This window comes from Geotrypetes seraphini, chromosome 11 (genome assembly GCF_902459505.1).
Source record: "Geotrypetes seraphini chromosome 11, aGeoSer1.1, whole genome shotgun sequence".
NCBI classification, from domain to species: domain Eukaryota; kingdom Metazoa; phylum Chordata; class Amphibia; order Gymnophiona; family Dermophiidae; genus Geotrypetes; species Geotrypetes seraphini.
In genome coordinates, this window is record NC_047094.1 from 127905475 (window position 1) to 127924625 (window position 19151).

The 19151-nt window shown below is 42.2% G+C and overlaps 1 protein-coding gene across 3 annotated transcripts in view; it reads left to right on the plus strand.

Annotated features, from left to right (window-relative positions):
* The first annotated feature begins 269 nt into the window (after nt 1–269).
* LGI4 (leucine rich repeat LGI family member 4) overlaps nt 270–19151 on the plus strand; it is a 74549-nt gene continuing 55667 nt past the window's right edge. The window contains exons 1-2 of one of the 3 annotated variants that reach the window (XM_033962556.1): nt 270–490; nt 17647–17979. In XM_033962556.1, the coding sequence (XP_033818447.1) occupies nt 17786–17979 (194 nt within the window). In that variant the 5' untranslated portion in view covers nt 270–490; nt 17647–17785. Of the gene's footprint in view, nt 491–7261; nt 7284–17646; nt 17980–19151 lie in introns of those variants that run through there. The other 2 variants (XM_033962557.1, XM_033962558.1) reach the window with 2 other exon arrangements.

Below are 19151 nucleotides of genomic sequence, written 5' to 3' on the forward strand. Positions count from 1 at the left end.
TATCAAAACTGGGTTGCTATTTATTGTGTCTATCCTTTTACTGTATGTGTATGTCTGCTACAGGATCAGCTCTGCAGAATTTGTCTATGTGAAGTATCTTTCAAGTACAGTACATCATGCATATCCACTCCAGCTATTAATTTACTTTTTACTAGCTAGCTTGCTCCCTCTCCATGGTCGAGGCTGAAAGATTTCCTAGAATCTGTCTCTTTAAGAGGAAAAAAGGGCTGAGGAGCAGGGAGTGGGCTTGCAGTGTGCTTTATCCGGACTGAAGGGAGGAGAGAAGAAGAGGGAGTGGAGGACAAAGCAGGTTACTCCAGCTCCGAGAAGAAACCTGAGCAGAGAACTACAGCCTATTTTGGATTGTTTTAGCCTGTTTTTCCAAGTGAGGTGTGAAGATCTCATGTGAAAGAAGAGCACTAGCAGGAAAGAACAGAAGAAAGCGGGGAGTGCCGCTGCTGCCTCTGCTAAGCCTCCATGGTAGATACAAGTGAGCTGAAGCATTATAAATAGCTGTGATTTATAACCTTCCTGAGAGCCAAACACTGCACACTGCTTCCCTGACATGATACGCGTGCTTGGAAAAGAGGGATAGATGCTCAAGGATAATAGACAGAAGCAGTGAAACAGTGGGAAAGAACCCTAAGTAGATTTTCTATCTACCTTCAAAGTTATTTTTCAGGCAATTTAGAGGATGTTTTAGTCATTAAATTGTGACAGAGTCTGTGGTAATGTTTGCATTTGTGTGTTCCAGAATTGAATGGGAAAGTTTATTATATTCTGTTAAATCCCTCATTAGCTGTCAGAGTTTATATATAAACTAACTAATGGCAAGGAAATGGGGGGCTTCTCCATACTGCCTTTAAGCAAGGACAGTGTGAGCTGAGAGGGGATGACATGTGCACCACAGCTCTTTCAAAATGTACACAGGATAAACAATTTTTGGGAGTTTTGTTAGGTCCCCTTTTACTAAGCTGCGGTAGAGGTTTCTACTGCGGACCGGAGCACTCACAGAATTCCTATGAACGTTGGAACATTTAGCACTCCGGGCCGTGGTAGAAACTTTTACTGTGGCTTAGTAAAGAGGGGATTTATTGTTTCACACATTTTAAAATACATACTTTTTAACCATTGCCAAATCGACTTATCATGTGTTAATTTATAGGTTAACAATGGGATCCTTTTACTAAACCGTGGAAGAGTTTCTTAATGCAGGTCAGCGAGGTAAATGCTCCATTCAATTCCTTGGAGCGTTTACCTCGCCAGCCTGCGGTAAGAAGCTCTTCTGTGGTTCAGTAAAACCCGGCAAATGTTATATCTACTCTCTGCACTAAAAATTTTAAAAACACAAATGAACTGAATGCGTGCTATTTTACTATATGGTAACAAAGAGTAATAGTAGTGTTTCCGGACAGATAGAAAACTCAACATTTCCTTTTGCCCTAGAAACCTGGATTGGGTTTCTACTGAAGATTAAAACAAAAAAAACCCGCTAAGTTTTTGACAAAATAAGGAGGATTTATCTTTGGCCAAAGTGCAGAGGTTTTGAAAAAAATAAAGAAAATGGTGTTTGTGATGACTGTGATAACTGCCACACTTTGACCGATGACTTCAGATACTGATCCTGTCAGTAAGTTTTCTCTATATCTGATGTCATGAGCAGTGCAATTCTATTAAGTACACAAGAACAGTAATGCACTGATTCTTTTATGTCATTAGAATAATGGATATATTGTATATGTATATGTATGCCCCTAATTCTATAAAGTGCACAAGGATAGTTATATCATTAGAATAATGGCATGCAGGTGTGTATATGTGCACACATGCATTTATATGACACTATTCTACCTAAGTGCAATTCTATAAATATGTGCATATCTTAGCATACATTTTTCAGCTAGGCATACACATGGATGTGTCTGCACAGAGTGTGGGCAGGAGCTTACATATGTAACTTATGGGCATCTTTAGTGGTTAGCGCATGCTAATATGCTTAACGCCTTTTTATGAATCCCCCTCTCTCCAGGTGGAATAGTCTCTCCAGGTAGAATGGTTAAGAAAGAGAGCGTATTGTTGGTTAGTTCCAAGATGACCTGCCAGGAGTTATTAGGGGGGGGGGAGAATTTTTTTTGTAATTTAGTTGCCTCAAAGTCTTATTTTTTGCACAGGTTTTTACAGGCTAATATCCTGGGGTTTGAGCCAGGCGTCTCTGTTTTACATGATTGTATTATTGATACTTTTAGTAATGAATGATTGATCTTGAATGAATGTTGATAAATGTCTCCTATCCTGAAATGGAGCTCACAGTAGTTGTTTTTAAATTGTCTTTATTATTGTAAATTGTTTGGAATTGTAATGTTACATGGTTTATCAAATTTTTTGAACCTTAAACTTATAGAATACTATAAGTTATATGTGTATCTCCAGCACTTAGAGGCTCACTCAAAACATATCTATGGCTGGCATAAGTGTTTGTGCCTAAGTTATAAGTGCATATGTTCACTATTAGACTAATATTTTGTGAAGGAGAGTATGGTAGTTGCCTGCATTCCTTTTATAGAAGAGGTTCCTAATAGAGAGTGATGCGGGAATCATTACTACAGTAATGCTGCAGTTACCTTGGTAATTACCACAGTAATGGGGAGAGCTACAGAAAACTCCCATAAATGCCACATAAATGGTACAACATTCCATGGTAGTGCTGTGGGGGCAGGAACCATTCTTGCTGTATTTATTTACAGTATTTACTTATTTATTTAATTCAATTTATATCCTATCCTCCCTAAGGAACCCAGAATGGGTTACATGATAACATGCTTGACAGCAATAAGACTTTTTCCCTGTATCTTTTTCTTTTATTTTAATATTGTATTCTTACCTTTTTTCCTTTTGTTTCAATGTTTTGTTTAATAGTTGCTTTTAGTTTGTTTATCCATTCCCCTGACTTTTAATTAATTTTTATAATTCTGTAAGATGTAAACCGCTTTGGTACTTAAAGCGGTATATCAAGTCATAATAAACTTGAAACTTGATATATAGGGAACAGAAAACTAAGGCAATAAGGTACCATGAGATGCATCTAGTTCAATTGTTCTGGATTAGCAGACACTTGGAGCCTGAAGCATGCACAGGGAGAGAGTCAGTGTGTGTGCAGGGAAAGAGTCAGTTGAACATATATTAAAGATACAGTGGTTTTAACAGTCTGAACGCTAGCTTGTCCTGAAGAGTCAGGTGAAGAGGTGAGTTTTTATTGCTTTTCTAAAGCTCAAAAGTGTGTTAAGGGATTTGATGTTAGGAGGTAGTTGATTCTACTCAAAAGTGTGTTAAGGGATTTGATGTTAGGAGGTAGTTGATTCTAGTACTTTGGTAGGAAGTGAGAGTATGACCTTCATCTGGCTCTTTCTAGTTGGAGGCTCCGACCAGGGGGTATTTGAAGATGCGTTTCCTCCTGGGAGCGGAGGGGTCTGTTTGGGACATAAGGCAGGAGTTTGGCTAATATGTAGCCAGGTGCCATGTTGTGTAAGGACTTGAATGCAAGTACTAAGCCTTTGAAGATGCTGTGTTTGGCTACAGGTAGCCAGTGGGCCGACACTAGAACTTGGAATATCAAATCGCGGATGTAAAGGTTCTTCATTAGTCTGATTGCTGTGTTTTGTACACATTGGAGACGCTTTATATTTTTTGCCGTCAGTCCATTGAGTAGTGCATTGCAGTAGTCCATGCAGGAGAGGACAAAGGCATAGTGAAGTTGTGTAAAGTCCGGTTCAGAGAAATAGTTTCTTATTTTCCATAGTTGTCATAGATAGTAGAACGAAGATGAGACCACTTGCAAGATATGGTTAGTAAGTGATAAGTTAGAGTTAAGAAGTACCCCTTGGCTGTGTACTTGGTCTTTGGTGATTATGGTAGATGATTCCCAGAGGAGAGAGGGACGGTTGTAGGCGCAATGTTCTTTGTGGATCCAAAAGAGTTCAGTTTTTGTGGCGTTTATTTGGAGCTTGTTTGTGGACATCCAGATTTTGATTTCTGAAAGACAGTTGTGAAGTTTTCCATGTGCAATCTGGGAGTCACGGTTCTTTTCTTTAATGGGGAGCTGGATTGCCACTGCCACTGATACCATTCCAAAACAAAAGAAAACCAGAGGTCCACATTGTACTTACCTGTGGCTGCTAGTCCCAGACCTCTTGACGTCACTTCTTCTGCAGCAGAGCCAGCAGCCATGAGTAAGTGCAATGCGACCCTCCAGTTCTCTTTTGTTTTGCCGCTACTGGTTTGGGAAAAGAAGTGGGGAGGAGAGGGAAGTACATGCAGAATGGACATAGGGAGGAGAGGGGGGGCACATGCAGGATGGACATGGAGCTGAGAGGGGGACACATGCAGAATGGACATAGGGAGGAGAGGGGGCGCGAATGCAGGATGGACATAGGGAGGAAAAAGAGGCACATAAATGATGGACAAGGGGGAGGAAAGAGGGACAAATGTGGGGCACATGCAGATGGACATGGGAAAAGGGGGGCACATGCAGGATGGACATGTGGAGAAAAGAAGAGCATATGAAGGATGGACAAGGGAGAGAAAGAGGGACTCATACTGGATGGACATGAGGAGAGGAGAACACCTGCAGGATAGACATGAGGAGGAGAGGAGGGCACATGCAGGCTGGTCATGGGGAAAAGAAGGTGTCACATTCAGGATGGACATGGGGAAGAGAGGGGAACACATGTTGGATGGATATAGGGAGAGAAGACACATGCTGAATGGAAGCAGGGAAGAGAGAGGGGCAGATACTGGATGGAGGTGGGAAGGAGAGAAAGATCAAATGCTGAATGGTAATGGGGAGGAGAGAGGGGCAGACAATAGATAGAAGTGGGGAGGAGATAGAGGCCAAATGCTGAATGGAAAGAGGGAGGAGAAAGGACAAATGCTGAATGGATGTGGAGAGGAGAGAGAGGGCATGCTGAATGTGAGTGAGGAGCAGAGGAGCAAATGATGGATAGAATCGGGAAGGACAAATGCTGGATGGAAGCAGGGAGAAGAGGGGACAGACACTGGATGAAAGCATGGAAGAGAGAGGGGGCATACGCTGGATGGAAGTGGGCAGGAAATAGGAGCAGATGGGTGGAAGAGGGAAAAGAGATGGAAGATGCTGAATGGAGAGAAGAGAATACAGTTAGTCAGAATAAGAGGAAGTAAAATAGGAAAGCCAGGGTGAGTGATAGAGGAGGTAAGCTGTAGGGATATTGAGGATTGGGCATAAGAAAAAATTAAGAGCCAGATTCAATAAAATCCCCTACCGATCCGATCCAAGTCAGATCCGTGGCCGGGGGGCTGATTCACGACACATCCTCATGCAAATGGGGATAATCGGAATCATGCCCCCAACTGACTGCATGGATTGCTGAATAGCGATCTTGATGCATGCGCATACCATCTGTGAATGGTCTGCGCATGCTTACAGAGCAGCAACCTTTTTTAAAAAAAAATAATATTTTTTTTTACTTATACTTCATGAGCCCGTGGTTTTAACCCGCTTTAAACCCGCAGGTTAAAACCACAGGCTTGCACTGCAGGGAAGGCAAGGAGAGTCTGGGCAGAAGCAGGGCGGTGATCAGGAGAGTCAGGGCAAAGAGCAGGAGAGTCAGGGCAGAGAGCAGGAGAGTCGGGGCAGAGAGCAGGAGATGCAGTCGAAAAGGACGTGAGCGACTGGTCCCCATCAGTCGCTTGTTTCTTGATCAGCTAGCCCAGTTGGTGTTCCAGATTTTTGTTAATGAATTGCTGTTTGCCTACTTTACATGCCATTTCCCCTCATTTGCATGCATGGATCGGATCAGAGGATGATCGGCCATGAGGTTAGTGAATTGGGTCAGAGGAAAATAGGGTCGCAAACTGGTCTGGACATGATCGGTGTCCTTAGTGAATCCAGCCCTAAATCTGGTCAGAGGCAGAAAATAAATTGAAGAAAGCTGAAAGGAATAGGAGAGAAAATTGTCAGATGGACATGAAGTCATAGCAAGAAGAAGAAAGCAGAAACCTGAGACTGGTACTGACATAACTGAAAAATACAGTTTAAGATAAAATAGTGTGGTAGCTGTATTAATTAATGATAATAAGTAAAAGTAGAAAATGGAAATAAAGATGTTTCTATTGGATTAATTTTAATACTTTACTGACTAATTTTAGAGACCAAGACCTTTCTCCTCAGATCAATATTCTGTTCTGACATGAGGAAGGGGGTTTTGGCCTCTGAAAGCTAATTAAAATATATATTTAGTCCAATAATATGGTATCATTTTCCATTTTTTGTTTTATTTGCATTTGTTAATTTGTTATGTAGTAGTTGGAATATGTCAATTTTCTTACGCCTATTTCCTCCCCTCCCCCCCTTTTTTACAAAGCCATGCTAGCGGCTTCTGCTGCAGTAACTGCCCCAAAGCTCATAGGTATTTAAAGGGCTTTGGGACTTTTGCCGAGCGGCTTTGTAAAAGAGGAGGTCTATATTGTATATAGTACAAAAGGAATGCATTGCCTTCTCTTTCTCTGGTGTTGTATTATATGAACAGCCTGGCTTCTTGAATGTTCAGTTTAATTTTTATTTTGTACTTACTTAGGGCTCCTTTTACGAAGGTGCACTAGCGGTTTTAGTATGCGCTACAATGCCACGGCACTAGACGTTAACGCCTCCATAGAGCTGGCGTTAGTATTTTCCATGTAGCGCGGGGTTAGCACATGCTAAAAATGCTAGCGCACCTTCGTAAAAGGAGCCCTTAGTCTATCCTGGATGAAGGTCTCTGTTCTACACGTGTGAAAGAGATATGATTTTCTGTTAGCACTGAATGCATGATTGATGTGTTCTAATCTGGTTTGTTTAGTTTTCCAATAGGTTTGGTGATGTTCTAGTGCTTACTACAGTGTTTGTGGTACTATGTTTCCTTCTTGTTGTGTGACTTGTGGAAATTACTGCTATTATGGTATGTCGGAATTGCTCTATAGGTCCTGAGTGGCATTTGTAGTGTTTTGTATTACTTCACAATCTGTCATCTGCTATTGGATTTTGGATTTGGATTTAGATTACACCTTTTTCAGTAAGGGTGTTCAAGTACAGTAGGTATTTTCATGAAGGATTAAGTGACGATCTCAAGCAACATCAGTGGGAATTAAGCCCTGGCTTCCCGTGTACTCAGCCTGCTCCTCTAGCCATATTTGATCACTAATCAGCAAACTAAAGGGAAGAGAAGCTGAAGCCTGGAGGCCCTTTGGCAACCTACCAAAATCATTGCTTGGTAAATTATTTTATGATTATTAGTAATCTCATTGTGAGTGTGGCTAATACTGTAAGTGGCATTAGGTGGCCTAAAGTGCATTTCCAGTGCCTACCTTTGCCAGAGGCACAATTCTGTACCCGGCGCTGTTGTGTGATTGGCAGGCGATTGGCAGCTGCTTTTAAGGTGTCTGCTGACAACAGCATTGGTTACAGAATCCGGGCCAAAATGTTTAATTGCAATGCCTTAGGCCTATAAAATTGCATAAAATCATCTTTCTATTTTGAGTGGGGATATGTGAAGAAGAAAATTAGGCTTGCAGGGACAGTGTTTGGATTGGATTTATTTTCCTGATACACCGCTTGTAACAATATGAGGTGGTGCTGAAAAGTTCTCAGTCCAGCTAAGAAGACAGTGGTGTGGATATGGTTCAATCAATGATCTGAAACAATGTCCAAACATAGAATTTCGTTTCTGCAAATTGGCACTTATCAAAATAAGATAGCACTCTTTTCAACTACATTGGCAAAATAGCGCTCAGAATTTAGGAAACCGATTGGTTGGGTTGAGACCTTTACAGCACCCTCTCATATATTAAGTGGTTTACAAAGCTACAATCTTCTAATTTGCTCTTGTAGGATGAAACTGTACTCATCATTTTGCCAATGCATTTGTTTTTACCTTGTAGTTCAAGGTTCATATCACTTAGTTTGCCTGTAAAGTCAGCGAGAAATGCCAGATCACATAACCACTCTTCATCTTCCAACTCTGCTTGGTCATCTCCCCTCTCCTTCAAAAAACTTCTTATTTCATTCAGCAAATCATGAAATTTGTGCCTACTTAACCACCTTACATCTGTGTGCAAAATGATTTCCGCTGCCCCTTCATCAAGAGTAAGATTGAAAAGCCGTCTTTGAAGTGATCTTCCACAAACTGAATTTACAATTTTGAAAGTGATATCCATGACAGTCTGTGTATTGAGTCTCTTGCTTGCCAAAATTTGCTGATGAATGATATAGTGTTAAGAAAGGAAATCTGGGAAGTCATCATGCTGTCTACAGAAGGCTATGCAACCCTTAAGAACATAAGAACATAAGCAATGCCTCCGCTGGGTCAGACCTGAGGTCCATCGTGCCCAGCAGTCCGCTCACGCGGCGGCCCAACAGGTCCAGGACCTGTGCAGTAATCCTCTATCTAAACCCCTCTGTTCCCTTTTCCAGCAGGAAATTGTCCAATCCTTTCTTAAACCCCAGTACCGTACTCTGCCCTATCACGTCCTCTGGAAGCGCATTCCAGGTATCCACCACAAGTTGGGTAAAGAAAAACTTCCTAGCATTCGTTTTGAATCTGTCCCTTTTCAACTTTTCGAATGCCCTCTTATTCTTTTATTCTTTGAAAGTTTGAAGAATCTTTTCCTCTCTATTCTCTCTATGCCCTTCATGATCTTGTAAGTCTCTATCATATCCCCTCTAAGTCTCCTCTTCTCCAGGGAAATGAGACCCAGTTTCTCCAATCTCTCAGCGTATGAAACCTCACCTGTCATTGCTCTTGCTCCATCAGTAGTGATAGAAACAAGTCTATGCAATGGAAGATTACACTTTGTCACAAAAGAATGGAAAGAACTGAATATTTCATGACCGGTAGTTCTCCCTTTTAAAGAAATAATTTCAAGTAGTTCTTTAACACTGAAGTCTTCAAAAACCATCCGGATAAAGACTAGTAACAGGGCTATGTCTCTTATGTCTGTAGATTCATCCAGTTGGAGTGAGAAAGCAACACAATTTGAAACATCCTCCAACAATTGTTCAGTTGTGTCTCCACATATCTTTTCTATTCACGGCACGATGGTATTTCTTGACAATTGTACATCTTGAATAGCAACTATGATCTATCTCTTTTTTTTCTTTTTTTTTTAATCCTCCAAAAAGATTGTCAGCTGCTTCAAGAAAACAATCTTTTACAAATTCCCCTTCAGTGAAAGGTTTGCATTTCTATGTGATCAGGTTGCTGACATTGAAGGATGCTATGGTTGCACTGACCGAATGTGACCTTGGCTTTGCCATCGACTGTTGCTGAGTAGCCAATTTCGATTTAAATTCTTTGAGCTTCAGTTTACGAATTTCACTTTTGGTGGAAAATCAGCATCAAACTTATTCCTATGCAGAGCCTTATAATGACGTTCCAGATTACCCTTTTTGGGCAAGGATACTGGGGCATTACAAATTAGACAACAACACTTGTCTTTCACCATCATGAAGAAGTAGTCCATTTCCCATTCATCATGAAAGTGGTAGGTTTTGCTCTTCTTTGAAACACTCATCTTCGTTATACTGGGGTGGCTGGATGCAAGAAGGCCAAATCTGCTAAGTTAGTATAAACACTGGCTGAATCTGGTCCAAAACTGTCACTGTCCCAAAGTATTAAAAATCAACAGGAACTGAAGACCTCTGGATGATGTGCAATACAAGGACTGGAGATGCTAAAACCACACATGCAGTTCTAAAAGTAAAAATAAGAATTCATCATACTAGCACCAATAATCAAATACCACCAAACAATCATCAAAAAAACTCAAACACCTGTTCAACAAACCAGATAAAATCAAATGCTGCCAAACAAGTTCAAATACCACCACACACGATTTAATAAATTCTGCATACAGTGTAGAATCAATGCAAAGGCAAGGCAAAATAAAATTTCAGTTCAGAATCAACGCAAAGGCTAGGGAAAATAAAATTGCAGAGACAATCAAAAGGCACAGTGGTTTGAATCACTTCAAAGGCAAGGCATAAGCAAGTTAGAACAAAATTGGAAAAGCCCACCAAAATCACCAAATTCTTGACACTTTGTTGTGTCTGCCCGAACACATTTAATGAAAGCGAATTATAAAGTGACCAAAGACCAGCATACGACACAACTAATACGGTAAGTATATTCATGTAAAGCCCGGGTGAATGGATATTGCCCGGTATATAACACACTTTTAAGGGGTGTTGGGGCGGGGGCAAGAATGGGCGATTCTGAGAGGCAGGAGACCAGGTATGACGTCGGACCTGTGGCATATCGTTGCGAAGAGCAGATGGCAGCCCTATGGGGTACCCACACACTATTGGTACGAAAACAACAAGCGCCCCTAATACACCCAAAGGCAAGATTCCCGCAGGCAGGGAAAAAAGACAGTCAAAGGATCAGCAGCAGTGGCAAGCCCTCGGCAGATGACCTGCCGGCATGAGCTCTCTCCTAGTGAAGGGGCGAGCTGCTGGAGAAATGGAGCCAAGTGGGGCTGGCGATCTACCTCTGACCCCTCCGCAATCTGCAGGTAGATTAAGCTTTTGGTATTCTTTGTTCTTCTCCAATATCCATCTAACATTGGCAATAATGGCAGAAGAAAAGAAGTGGACAAAATGCCCAATGAAACAAACAAACATTCTATAGGAAACAAATTCATAATCTCCCTTTTATAAAATTGGTAAGATTTTTTGAAAATACAGGCCAACCCAGCACCCCTTTTCATCCCTCTTATCTGCGAAATACATTGATATTCTGAAGGGCACATTTGTAATGGCGAAATAGGGTCACCCTCAGTAAGCCAAGTTTCAGTTAAACTCACATAATCTAGACAAGTGGATCTTAAACCTGTCCTGAGGGACCCCCAGCCAGTTGGGTTTACAAGATATCCCTAATGAATATGCATGAGGTAGATTTGCATACTTGTCACCTCTATTATATGCAAATCTGCCTCATGCATATTCATTAGGGATATCTTGTAAACCCAACTGGCTGGGGGGTCCCTCAGGACAGGTTTAAGAACCACTGGTCTTGACTATTATCTAGAAATCAAATCATGAAGCTGACATTTTTTTGAACTTGCTGTTCTAGTATTCAAAAGCCCAATGTGCAATTTAACATTTGAATCAGTAAAACAATTAATAATATACTGAACAGGAGAAAGAAAGCCTCTAATTGAAGACCTACAAGGATGGGGATGAAAAATGTGGGGATGGTGAGGAGACGGGGATGAATCTTTGTCCCTACGTCACTCTCTAGTTCCTAATTGACCTTTATTTTAGAAGTGTCCCATGTATAAATAGTAGCCTATTCATGTTTGGACTAGTTTAAGTGTGTAAATGTTAGTTCATAATGGGGACTATTTACATGTGCTGATGCTTATCAATTTTTATTTGTGAGACGGCATAATAGGGAGAGGGAGTGATTTCGCTGTCCTAATACATCAATGTCCTAACACATCTTAAAAGGGGAATCCTCTTCAATGTGAAAAAATAAAAACATCGCCTTGTACAGCTACTCCCCAAGACATACTTAAAACCCTGTTTGAAGGGCAGATGTAAAGGCCAAGGCGTAGGAGGAGTAGGGTTAAGAATTGAAGACAATCTCAAAAGATGAGTTTTCATCCTACTTTTCAACAAGGTAAGGGAAGAGGCATGGAACATAATAATAATAATAATAACTTTATTCTTGTATACCGCAATACCATGGAAGTTCAATGCGGTTAACAATAGAAGAGACTGTACATTTACAGCGAAGTTACATATTACAGCGTTGTTACATTTACAGCAATGTTACATATATGGCATGAAAATTAACAGCGAAGTTACATACATTTACAGTGAAGTTACATATTACAGCGTTTTTACAATTACAGCGATGTTGCATATATGGCAGTGAAAAGGCATGTGCTAAAGAAGAGACTGTACATTTACAGCGATGTTACAAATTATAACGGTGTTACATTTACAGCGATGTTGAATATAAGGCCGTGAAAAGGCATATGCTATGGAGGCCTGAGGGGCCATTAGGTCAAAACCGAGATTGGGTAAGAGTGGCCATATCGAGGTAGGGAGGGAGCAGGGAAGGAGGGAACGCAGAGTTAGCGGAATTTGTCGAAGAGGTAGGTTTTTAGTGACTTCCTGAACAGGTGATAAGGCGGGGAGTTGGAGATGAGGTCAGTTAGGCAATTGTTCCATTTGCCCGCTTGGAATGCTAGGGTTCTATCAATGAATCTCTTATAGAGGCAGCCTTTTAGGGAGGGAAAGGTGAATAAGTGGGCGTTTCGTGTGTGAGAGGGACCTGCTATTTCAAGATGCTCAGACAGGTAAATTGGGGAGGAGCCAGTTAGAGTTTTGAAACAAAGGCAGGCGAACTTAAAGATGATCCTTGCCTCAACTGGGAGCCAGTGGAGTTTGGTGTAGTAGGGACTGACATGGTCATATTTTTTGAGATCGTAAATGAGGCGGACGGCTGCATTTTGGACTATTCTTAGACGTTTGATGGTATTTTTATAGGTTCCGAGGTAAATAATGTTGCAGTAGTCTAATATGCTTAGCACCAGAGATTGAACGAGTAGTTGGAAGGCTTGGTGGTCGAAGTAACGTTTGATGGTGCGCAGTTTCCAGAGGGTGCAGAAACATTTTTTCACCTGGGCACTGGTATGGTCATCGAAGGTTCAGACTCAGGTAGTCTATTCCAGGCATATGGGGCAGCGAGATGAAAGGAACAAAGTCTGGAATTGGTAGTGGAGGAGAAGGGTATTTGAGATTTTTTTGCAGTTTTCCGTATATGTGTGTGTTTAGGGGGTGGGGGTGGGGAGAGCAACAGAGTGTGCAAAAGTTTAGAATAAGCAACTCTATGCTGCTTTGACGGGCAGAAGATTAGCCTATTAGAGCTCATATGCAGGGGGAACTTTTACTATAATAAGCTGCTGCATCCTGTTGACATCCTCAGGAGAGTGGTGAAGCAATAGTGAAATGCCACTTGGAGAGTGTGACTCCTGATGCAGGCCTGGTGCTGAAACACAGATCCTCTGTTGGGTCTTATGGTTCAACATTGCTTTTTTTCTGTTGGACTTTTATGAAGTTGTATTCAAATAAAGACTTTGTATTGGAACCTTGAGTAACATCTTTACTCTGTGGAAGGCCTGTGGTTCATACCTACCTTACAGGACTTTGGTTTGGGGGAACTAGCACACTAATGTTATTTTGATACTTTAGTATGTGATTTTTTTTATATAACATCTTATTATGGGTAATTCTATAACTTGGCACCAAATGGGGTGAAGTGCACCAATTCTATAATAGCAGAAAGGGTGAACCTAAGCTGTTTATAGAACACTAGTACACAGCTGCGTTGGCACAGCAAAATATATGCGTACCCACTTATGGCAGGTCAATGGCTGATGTAAGTTGGCATTTCTGAATGATCCATGCAATCCATGCAACTGATAGTATTCTTTAAATTGTGAACATTGCTTGACGACACACTCATGGCATGCCCATACTAAGGAAGTCTGATATGTACTTTATCCCAGGACAAGCAGGCAGGTATTCTCACATATGGGTGATGTCACTGAGCCCGGATGTGGATGCCTCACAAGCAGACTTGCTTGAAGAAACTCGAAGTTTCGAGTCGCACGCACCGCGCATGCATGAGTGCCTTCCCGCCCAGCGCAGGGCGCGTCTCCTCAGTTCTCAGTTTTCCGTGGAGCCGAGAAGTCCATCTTTGACTCTATGTGTTTAACTTCGTTCCTTTGTGCCTTCTCTGAACCGCGATTTGTATTTTTTTCCTCAAGAAAAAATAATAATTTTTTCCTCTTCCGTCTGTTTCTCGGAACAAGCCATTCAGCCACAGCCCGAGTGCTCCGATCTTGCAGCAGCTATTTTTCCTTCTATGTCCCGGCCTGCCACGGGCTTCAAGAAGTGTAGCAAGTGCCAGCGTGCGATCTCTCTTACGGACCCACACCGTCGATGCCTTAAGTGCCTTGGTCCGAGTCATCATCCTAGGTCGTGCCTGCCTTGCTAAACGCTTCAGCCTCGTGCTTTCAATCGTCGTTGTATTTTGGTGGACAAGCTCTTTGAGATGGAATCTTCTACTGATCCCTCGACTTCAAAGGCAGCCTCGGCCTCGACTCCTACCGAGGTTCCTCCTGCTCCTACTGCTTCCACCTCGAGCCTCATCAGACTTCATCATTTGCAGCGGCTCTTTCTTCGACGACATCTGCTGTATCTTCCCCTGTTTCCTCAGGTCAGATAGCTCAGCAGTTGGTTCCACCGGTAGTGATTAAAGTGCCTAAGACTCTCAGGTCGAAGCACACTCACACTACCTCGAAGGAACCTTCAGCCAAAGCAGGTGGTCCAGTTTCAGACGTGGATCCATCCTTGCCGGCTTCTTTCCAGACCATGTTAGAGAAGCAGTTTATTTAGTTCCTTACAAATATGGGACCAAAACTGCTTCCTCTTATCCAGCCTGGGCATTCAGCAGACTCCCGCGAGGTCGAGCTGCTTCCTTTGCCTCAGTCTGAGCTTACACACTCTTTGCAGGGAGCAGAGTCTCTGCGAGTGTCTGGTCTGGTATCCAAGCACATGAAGCAAGGAGAAGATTCTTTGCGAGTGCCTCGGCAGGAATCCTCACACTCTATACAAGGAGCAGAGTCTTTGAGAGTGCATCGAGGTTCCTCCATCAAGCTTCTGGAACTTCGATCTACAGCCTCCAGTCCTATCCATTCTTTGATAGCATCGGCTGCTTCCGTCTCCGAGGCGAAGTCTCCTCGATCCTCGAAATCTGATTCCAGGCACAGTTCTCACCAACGATTGAGGCCTTCATCGAGGCATCCTTCCAGGCATAGTCCTTCTTCTAAAGAAAGACCTTCTTCAACTAAGCCTCGATCTACCCCAACTTCGACTAGACCACCGACTCCTCGTTCGAGGTCTCCAATGCCGGACCTCGAGGATGTCCCGGTTTTGATTGCCTCGTCCAAGTCACCATGTTCTTTTGATGCCTTTTTTCTTGCCGAGGCTTCATCTTCGACTCAAGCTGCCTCGACGTCCTCGAGTCCTTCTCGAGGCAAAGCATTGGCGGATCAGCTATCTTTCTCATCTTTCCTTCATCAGATGGCTGTGGACTTGGATCTTCAATTAGACACTGGCTCTAAATACTCTAAGGAGTATCTCGAAGTCATACATCTCCCTCAACCTCCGGCAGAGTCACTTAAGCTTCCTCTTCATAAGCTTTTGAATCAGACTTTTGGTCGATGCCTGGAAACACCTTATACCATACCAGCTGTTCCAGGAAAGTTGGACTCTAGATATAAAACTCTGCATCGCAAAGGGTTTGACAACTCGCAGTTATCTGATCAATCCCTGCTTGTCGAGTCCTCCTTGAAGAAGTCACATCCTTCCAAGATTTATGCCACCGTTCCTCCTGGCAGGGAAGGAAAAACTATGGACAAGTTTGTACGTCGCATCTATCAGAATGCTATGATGTCCTCTAAAGTCCTCAATTATAATTTCCATTTTATTACTTATTTTGAGTTCCTCATTTCTCTACTCCCAAAGTTCTTGAATTATTTGGATACTCCAATGCACTTTGAATTTCAAGAAGTCCTTGCTTCTTTATCTCAACTGCGTTTGCATCTCCTCCAGTCATCTTATGATGCCTTCGAGTTGTCTGCTCGAGCAGCTGCTTGCTCGGTAGCTATGCGTCGTCTTGCCTGGCTTCGTACCATCGACATGGACCCTAATCTTCAAGACCGCTTAGCTAATATTCCTTGTGAGGGCAATGACCTCTTTGATGAATCTATCGAGGCAGCCACCAAGAAATTGTCTGACTATGAAAAATCCTTTGCGTCTATTGTCAGACCCAAACCAAAGCCAGCTCCTGCTAAACCAACACACCCTGCTCTTATCTATCAACGGCGTTTTGCTCCGAAGCCGGCTCCTTGTACTTGCCCTCCTCTTAAGAATCAGCAGCCTCAGAAGCAACAAAAACCTCAGCCTACTGCTGCACCTAAGACTTCTCAGCCTTTTTGACTGTTTAAAACAAAGCATAACCTCCACCGTTCTGACTCTGCCTTCTTTTTCCCCTATAGGAGGTCGTCTCCATCTTTTTTATCATCGATGGACGACAATTACGTCTTACCTCTGTGTACTTACCATCATCCTGGAAGGATACTCTCTTCATTTCACTCAGGTTTCTCCAGACCTTCCCTCCAAGAGAGTATCCTTCCAATCCTTCCCAGACCGCCCTTCTTCTTCACGAAGCTTGAGCTCTGCTTCGTCTCCATGCCATTGAACCAGTCCTCTTGGAGCAGCAGAACAGGGGTTTTTACTCCCGTTTCAAAGTGTTGTACAATAAAATTCAAAAAAAACCCCACATACCATATAGGACAGACTAACTTGGGAGGGGGGAAGAAGGTAATAACAAAAGGATAGGAGGGAAAAGTTACAATTCCTAGAAAATATATATATATATATAAGGATAAAAACAAAAGGGTAAACCCTCTAGTCTCAGAGATGACAGGCTCTGAATCCCTGTGCCCATTCTCTAGGCCCAAAGGCGATAGGTTCTGTATCCCTGACCCAGTCTTCTATAGCCTCTAGTCCCAGAGGTGACAGATTCTGTATCCCTGCATCCCCTAAACCCTCTAGTCACACAGGTGGACAGGCTCTATGTTCTTGTGCCTATCCCTTATAGGTTCACAGGTGACAGACTTTGTATTCTGGGCCCATCCTCTAAACCCCTCTGATATACTGGTATGCATTTCTATTGTTGTGTTTTTAAATGATTGTTTTTAACTACTATAATGTAAACTCCCTTTCAAGGAAGTATTCACGTATCCTATGTATAGTTGTATTTTCCACTGAATATTCAGTACTCTTATGTAAACCACCTAGAACTGCTGGTGATGGTATAAAAAAATAAAGTTATTATTATTATTATAATTCTACAGGTAACAGGCTCTATCCTAAGCCCTATATCCCTGGGCCCATCCCCTATATCTCCTTGTCCAAGAAGTTATAGTCTCTATATCCCTGTGAAATAGTCTGTAGCTGATTTTTGAAGGCTTTTTGTTCCACGGAGAAGGCTGTGCAGTTAGTGATGGCTCATTGTGCAGCATGTGACTAATGCTTCTCCCATGTGTCTTAGCATCTCTTGGGATTTCTCTTATAGGCCTGCTGCATAAAATGTGCCTGATGGTGTGTCAAAACTTGGCTAGATACTCATCTTAAAGCCGAAAAATAAACTTGATGTGTCAGAGAATTGTACTTCCAAAACTCTTGGGATGTTTGTTTAGCACTGAACCCCAACCTTATAATCCAGAAAGTGCTTCAGCTAGAACAGCTGTAGTCTCTTTCCTTGCAATCTCTCTTCAGCTGCTTCTATAGATGCTGGGTGTATCCTGCTGCATGTGCAGCATGAGGTGTGAATGTATGTACATGGTACATGTGCAGTATACACAGGGTATATATTCAGTGTATATGTATTTACATACAGAAGGCATGTGCAGCACTTCCTATACATGTTTTCCTGGAGTGTGTTCTTTCTTTCCTCCCTGACTTGAAGATAAAGACTTTCTTTTCTTTATTTGCAGTTGGATACCTCCTCTGAAGCACTGCGAGAAGCTCAGAAGCTGGCCTTCCTTGCCAGAAAGGTGGCATAGAGTGTGGCAGAAAGAGAGTGTGATCGTTCATGTGTGCCAGGGCCAACAAGGCCCCATACATGGAGAAGGCATGTCTAGTGCAGGCAGCCTGTCTCTTCGAGCTGCCTGGCTCTTCTGGCTCTGTTCCCTGCTGCTGCAGCACTGTGAGGGTCGCAGGACAATAAGGTGGAAATGTCCATCCTGGTGCACTTGTACTAAGGAAAATGTGCTGTGTGAGGGCACCCAGCTCATCCCCCAGGACTTCGGACCTGATATTATGTCACTGTAAGGTTCCAATTAGAAGTCTTACCTGGGGTGGCTAAGACTGAATGCAGGCATTATCAATGTTAGAAAAAGGAGTTATTTACCTAGGGGGGCAAAGTTTGGAACATGCATGCATATTAAAATGTCTTGTGTCTATTTGTGCAAGATAACAAAATCATACCATCGTCACACTGAAAACAATATTTCACTATCATTTATATTGTGATCAACTATTCCTGTGCACATTTTCCCACTGGCACTTCAGTTTTCTGACATCATTTACCAATCTTCTACTAAGTATTGTGTGCTCATAAATGTGTTTTGGTTCAGAGTATTTGAAAGCTTAAATTACTTATCTCATATAAACCTTATAAAAAGACAAAATACCTTGTATTTTTTCACTCAGGGAAATTCTGTAAGAGGTGCCTAGGTTAGGCATCTACAATGAGGACACCTAGAGATGCCTAACTTAAATCTTCACCTAAGTTAATTGTTTTTGTAATGTATTAAATGGTATGGTAATTGACCATGCCATTAAAAACAAATAATTAATTTGGATTGTACATGGAATACTGCGTGTCACTTAGCAACATCTAAGTCAAGGTGTCCGACACCTAATAATGCCTACCTGAAAAGTAGGCATGATTAAGGGAAGAGAATAGGCATCATTAAGGATCTGCGGTAGGTGCTGGGAAATTGGGCCAGATTAAATATACTGGCGCCTACCTCTAGGACACCTAGGTCTGCTTAGGTGCCGCTAGGCATGATTCTATAAATGATGTCACATGGTTGATTGACAACCACGCTGACCGGTACATACAAGTTAGGTGCCATTAGGCACCTTTTATAGAATTAGGCTTTCAGTGCACTGGAATTCATTACTGGAGGATGTGATACATGAGTGGGATGTGGAGAATCCCCCAATTGCTTACTGATATAAACAAACCATGGCTATACCATCCCTCTGAATTTGGCATCATAAAGGCACAGGGGCTAGTAGGCCAATATTATTGGAATAGATGCCAGTCTATAAGTACTTTTGGTTTGACCCAGTATGGCAATTCTTATGCTATTATGAAATGGTCCAAATCCTTTGATTTTAGCAAAAAGGTCTCCAAGGATGTAATTTACAAATCCATATTCATCCATCTAAATAATGCTATTTTGATGAATATGAATTTATCAATGACATT